Source organism: Microtus oregoni, unplaced genomic scaffold (genome assembly GCF_018167655.1).
Source record: "Microtus oregoni isolate MIOR12 unplaced genomic scaffold, Mior012 000032F_ref0000030, whole genome shotgun sequence".
NCBI lineage: Eukaryota > Metazoa > Chordata > Mammalia > Rodentia > Cricetidae > Microtus > Microtus oregoni.
The window spans coordinates 11980638-11986637 of NW_024543091.1; the positions used below are offsets into that span (position 1 = coordinate 11980638).

The 6000-nt window shown below is 48.3% G+C and overlaps 1 protein-coding gene across 2 annotated transcripts in view; it reads right to left on the reverse strand.

Moving 5' to 3' along the window:
- The window catches only part of Myo5c (myosin VC), a 79203-nt gene extending 76117 nt beyond the window's left edge, over positions 1–3086 (reverse strand). For both annotated transcript variants that reach the window (XM_041679735.1, XM_041679732.1), the window contains exon 1: positions 2951–3086. In XM_041679735.1, the coding sequence (XP_041535669.1) occupies positions 2951–2977 (27 nt within the window). In that variant the 5' untranslated portion in view covers positions 2978–3086. The remainder of the gene's footprint in view (positions 1–2950) is intronic.
- Between the last annotated feature and the right edge of the window lie 2914 nt (positions 3087–6000).

Sequence of the window (6000 nt, forward strand, 5' to 3'; positions counted from 1 at the left end):
ACAAATTAGCATGTGTGGGCAGGTAGCTAGACAACATGGACTTCCCAGGAGTCCTCTGTATGGGAAAAAGCTCAGGTTCCTTGGAGATGGTAAGGGTGGGGCCTAGGTCAGAGCATAGAGAGGCATTAGGTTCTGACTCTTGTTAGGTCTGTGTAACTAAGGAAACTTCCTTGATCTGAGCTCCGCACAGAATGGGGTCTGAAGGTTTAACACATAGATAGTTTTTTTCTTCAGACTATTTCAGATTGAGAGAAGGTTCTAAGGATGATGTCTGGTACTTAGAAACATTCCACTTTATCACGCAAGATAAAAATAACCATCCTGCCCACGGCTGTCGCTGTAAACAGAAACACCCACTCCTGAATGTGTGTACAGAGCCTGTATTTAGAGTGTGTTCACCGCACCCTGGTCTTTACAAGCCAATGGTCAGCAGAGAGGACACATAGTTGCAGAGGTAGGTCCTTGACATAGGGTTGGGAATCTAAGGTGACAAACGCTTCATGAAGGTTATAAGTAGGGATTCGTCAGATCAGTTTTTTCTCAAAGGGATTTCAAGTAATACTGCTTGCTTAGAATATTTCTCAGGCATGCTGCCGTGGGATGTGGGTCATTTTACACCTCCTGCACCATGGCCTCTCTCTGGAACCCCTCTCCCTCTGGGAACCTCTCTTCTTGGTACTGCCCAGCCCTCCTGCCTTCTCCGTGATGGTTCTTCCATTGGCAGCCAGCAGCTGCTTCTCTCTTGGAATGCAGGCAGTCCTCCGTCCTGGCCTTGGCCCTCTTGCAGTGGGGTGCTCCTGTCTTGGTTTCAGTGTCTTGGTTTCCTGGGAGAGGGCACCTCAGCCCCTGACTAAGCCCATTCCCTAGAGACATCCCGGTTGTGCGCCCCCCACTTACTCCCCTGGAGTTCTCTCCCTGCTTCAACACCCTTGCTGGTTTAAAAAAAAAGTGCTTCCTGACTTCTCACAGACACTTCCTTCTCCTAATGGCTCTGATGCTGCCCACACACACCCTGTTCTCAGTCACGCAGATGCCACTGTCATGTCGTCCTTGGTGTGTCCCTTGTCTAAATATTCCCCGGGCAGTTCCTCCTTGTCTGTCTCCACCCCTCATGTCCAGGACTGCAGATCCATCGGGATCCCTGAAAGGCTGGGCCCCTGATGAAGCCCCCACCTTTGTTGAGCGGCCCTTCTGCCTCAGTTGGGTCTCCCAAGGTCTCAGCAAACGCCTGCTTGACGTTTCTCCCTTCAGAGAACCAGAAAATACCTTGGAGGCAAAACAATGGCTCCGGAATAAAACAAAACAGTTTTTCTCTGCTCCCCCATGCACAGTGCTTCTGTCTGCAGGGAAAGCCCTATCCCGCCACACTCCAATCCTTTCTCTACCCCCCCCCCCCATGTCCTCACTTATTTTTTGGGGGAAAAAAACAACCTTGGTATTTAGCTCTAGCTGCCTGGAACTCACTATGTAGTCCAGGCTATCCTCAAACCCAAGGCAATCCTCCTGCCTCAGCCCACTGAGTGCTGTGATTACAGGCACTTGGTAATAGGGGTAAGTGCACCTGTGTATTTTTGCTTCAAGAAAAATTGTTCCTCAAAACAGGTCAATAATCAGCTAGCTATCTGTCCGCAGAAATATCCATTAAGGTGGGGGTTTGCTGAAGAATTTTCTTTTATAGTTAGTAACATGACGACTTAGAAACATCGTTGATGACCTGGTGGCTCACACTGTATCTGGTAAAATCTTCTAGATGAGGGATTTAACTCTATAGTGGAGCGCTCGCCCAGCAAGCACAAGGCCCTGGGTTCAGTCCCCAGTTTGGGGCACGGGTGGAAAGAGACATAAACTATAAGACAATGGTTTGAATGCATCAGAGGGATATCCTCTTTGTCTGATGTATGCTTGTAACTTCTTAAACAAAGTAGAAGAAAATCCCCCCCATGGGAACTATAATCATAAAGCACCTTTTAAACTTAATGTATAAAGATAGGTGTGGTGGGATATATATGTCTGTAATACTAGCGCTCGGGTTGCTGAGGCCAGATCTCCGACACATGTGAAGCCAGCCTGAGCTGTAGAGAGAGAGGGTACCATTCCAGCCAGGGATACAAAGCAAGCACCTGTCTCAAAAACAGGGTGGAGCCTGGAGGCCACACCTTTAATCTCAGTACTCTGGAGGCCGAGGCAGGCAAAACTCGGTGAGTTTGAAGCCAACCTGATCTACATAGTGATTTCCAGGCTAGCTGGGGAGACCCAGTGAGACCCAGTCTCAACAACAAAACCCAAACCCAAAAGCAAACCATAACCCCCGCCCCACCCCTACCCTCGGCTAAATTAAGTTCATGTGTGTGGGAAAGTGTTCCAACAGAATCCATACTAGTTCTATCTGTCTTTAAGGGCTCTAAATGTCCCCTACGACAGTGTAGCAGGATCAGTTTCGTGGCTGTTTAATTTTTTCACACGCTTTCCTGGCCGAGAGTGAAGCTCTAAAGCCCTGGAAGTTTCCCAGAGTGCTCTCAGAGCTCAGCGCCAGGCCTGTCGGAGGTGCTCTCTGAGCTAAGCACCTTAGAGGGGATAGTGAGAGCCCGACAGCACCCGTGTGCTCAGACCAGGCAGCTCCAGGAGAATCCCCCGAGGAACTTCGCCGCCCAGGGAAACGCACCCAGCATTCTAGAAAGCAAGGCCAATCTTGCTGAAATCCTCCAGGCTCCGGAGGCCTGGAAGGTTACGGAAGCCTGTCGTGCTGGATCGAAGCTCCAGACCAGTGCGGGACCCAGATTCCATCAGTGGCAGGAGGAAGGGTCCAGGTGGTACAGTCACCCGACGTGGGGACAGCGGCCCTCCATTGGGTGTGCCCACCCGCAAGGCGCCCGGCAGAGCTCGCAGCTGCTCCCGGCCTCTGCCCTCCACGCGTCCGGGCAGGTGCACAGGTGCGTCCCCGCGCCCCTACCTGCGCGTAGAGCTCAGCCACCGCCATGGGCCTCCGCGCTGCTGCTGCAGGGAACCGTGCGCGCCCAGCCAGTCAGCGCTGGGCCATCTTGTCAAGTTTTCCCAAGTGCCACGGCTCCCTTTCCCCTAGGGCTTGGGCTCGGGGAGTGAGGAGTGGTGGCGGGGGTGGGGGCGTGGGGGACAGCAGCGGGATTGGTGCTCACGGTCAGGCCCGCGCTACTATTGGCCCGGCCCAGGTAACAGGTGAAAGAAACCTCCAGGGGTTCCGCCCAAGTTCCTGCTCCCTTCCTGTAGCGGGCAGAGAAACGAAATGCTTACACAGAAAACCCCAAAGAATCAGTGAGTTAACAGAACTTCTAAACTGAGAAAGGGGTGGGATTAAAATAAAAAGAAGAAGAAAGAAAAGAAGGAAGGAAAGAAGGAAGGAAGGAAGGAAGGAAGGGACACGTTGTTGTCCTGGGAACTTTTTTTTTTAAGGGGGGGCAAAGAAACCAAAGGATGGATGGTTCTTTTATTTTAATATTTATTAAATTTATTATGCATACAATTCTCTGTCTGTTTGTATGCCTGCAGGCCAGAAGAGGGCACCAGACCCCATTACAGATGGTTGTGAGCCACCATGTGGTTGCTGGGAATTGAATTCAGGACCTTTGGAAGAGCAGGCGATGCTCTTAACCTCTGAGCCATCTCTCCAGCCCCCTGCGAACTTTTTATACGCAATAGAAAATAAGATAAAAAAAATCAAGGAAAATGCACCCTGAGATTATGATTATGGCAATAAAAACCTCGTTTGACCTTTAAGGAGAGAGCTTTCATCTCTCTTGAAGGGCACACAAGGAGGGCTGAGTAAGTATGGACATGCTATTTGGACAGATGGGGTTCATTTAACATTGGAAAGGTGTTGGTTCCACCCAAATTAACACCTGAGCCCAGTATACTGGGTTAAGAACCCTGGCAGCACTTTGTCTATTGACTTTACTTTTATATTTTATATGGGCTAAGTCCGTGGATAGCTAAGACTATTTTCACAACCAAGAGTAAAGAGATCTCTGCTGTCCTTCCTCGGGGCAGTGCACTTTCTCTTCTTCTTTATCTAAAGCTGGTGTCTTACTGAGATCTGGGGTTCACTGAGTAGGTTAAGCTGACTAGTGCCCCTCTGCATCCCTGGGTTTACAACACCATCACACCTGGCTTTTAAAATGTGGGTTCTGGGGATTGAACTCAGGACCTCAGGCTTGCAGCGCAAACACTTTATAGATTGAACTATTGCCCCAGCTCTGTCCTACCACATATCCATAGGTATTCATAGGCACAACAAAGCTACAGCATTAAAACTCGTATAAGAAAGGACATGTGAATGATGGAGCCTAGTGGCGTCCATTCACAGCGCCCCACATCGGCAGACATAGGAAAGCAATGAAGGCAGATCCATGGAAAACGCTGAATAAAAACAACATACAGATTCGCGGTTAGAAATTATAAATAACCAGCGGTGTAGGAGATGATGGTAATTCTAGCACTAGGGAGACTGAGGCAGGGGAGTCCAAGCTTGAGGCCAACCCAGTTGGGTTTTGTTCTTATTTGATATGGTGTGTGGGAATAAAGATTTTTGAATAGGACAGTTTACTAATTTATGAATGGATATATATTGGGGACTGAGGACACACTAGGCTGCCCACTCTGTCCTCAAACTTGAAATTCTCCTGCCTCAGTCTTTCAAGTATTTGAGATTGCAGGTACATACCTATAGTGAATGGAATCGGCCCCCATAAGCTCACAGGGAGTGGCACTATTAGGAGGTGTGGCTTTGTTAGTGGGCATGGCCTTGTTGGAGGAAGTGTGTCACTGTGGGGGGTGAGCATTGAGGTTTCCTATGCTTGGGATACCACTCAGCGAGATAGCCGACTTCCTGTGGTCTGTAAGAGTAGGCACTCTCAACTCCAGCATCACATCTGCCCTCACACGGCCAAGCAGCCATGCTCCCTGTCATGATGATAATGGACTGAATCTCTGAAACTGTAACTGAGTTACCCCAATTAAATGTTTCATTTATGAGTTGCTGTGGTCTTGATGTCTCTTCATAGTAATAGGAACTCTAAGACAATAGCACAGAACCTGGTGGTTGATTTTTTTTAAACATTCAACTATGTTTAAATAGTGGAATAAGCCCCACTTGGCTGGGTTATGTGGTTTTCACTATTTGTTGCTGGTTTGGTGTGTGGGTTTTGTTAGGGGTTCTGTGACTGTCCTTGTAAGGGGTGCGGCAGCCTTTCCTGTGGTGTGTTTGTCCTCTAGAATCAGGAAGTGTGTGTGTCTATTTTATCAGTCTGTGAAGGGTTTGTATCATTTCTTCTGGAAATATTTGATGAAACTTGAAGTGCAACCCCTAGATCGTTCTTTATAAGATCCTTATTCACCTCTTCACTTTCTTTACTTGGAAATCAATTCTGATTCCCTAGGTCTTAGGATTTTCATACTTTGTCTTTCTGGGAATTTGTCTACTTTATCTACTTTGCTGGAACAGACCTGTAGGTGGCGCTCTGCTCCACTCCTGATTCCAGATGAGGCCCTGAGGGGGCAAAGCCTAAGGTCGCCTGTTCACCCTCAGGTCCTGCTCAGCATTGGGGCCTGAGTCTCGGCACTCCAAGATTCTCATTTGCCTCCTTCTCATCCTGGCTTTGCTGAGGAAGACGCTCCCTCTTTCATTCCTGCTTTTGGTAATTTATATTTCTCATATTGTTTAGTCAACTTGATTAAAATTTTGTTAGTTGTGTTTATATACGCTCATTAGTTTTTCTATAAAACTTTGCTTCTTCCTTACCAGTTCCTTCATTCTGTTTGCCTTGGGTTTGGCTTGTTTTTTCCCAGCAGGTTCTAAGGTGAATGAACATGTTATGTTATTGACTTGAGGCATGCTTCTTTTCTAATAAACCGTTTAAAGCTGTCAGTTTTGGAGCAGTGAGGTGGCTCCGTGGGTGAGGAACTCGCCACTAAGCCTGATGGCTAGAGCACCATCCCTGAAACCTTGCTGATGGACGGAGAGAACCAACA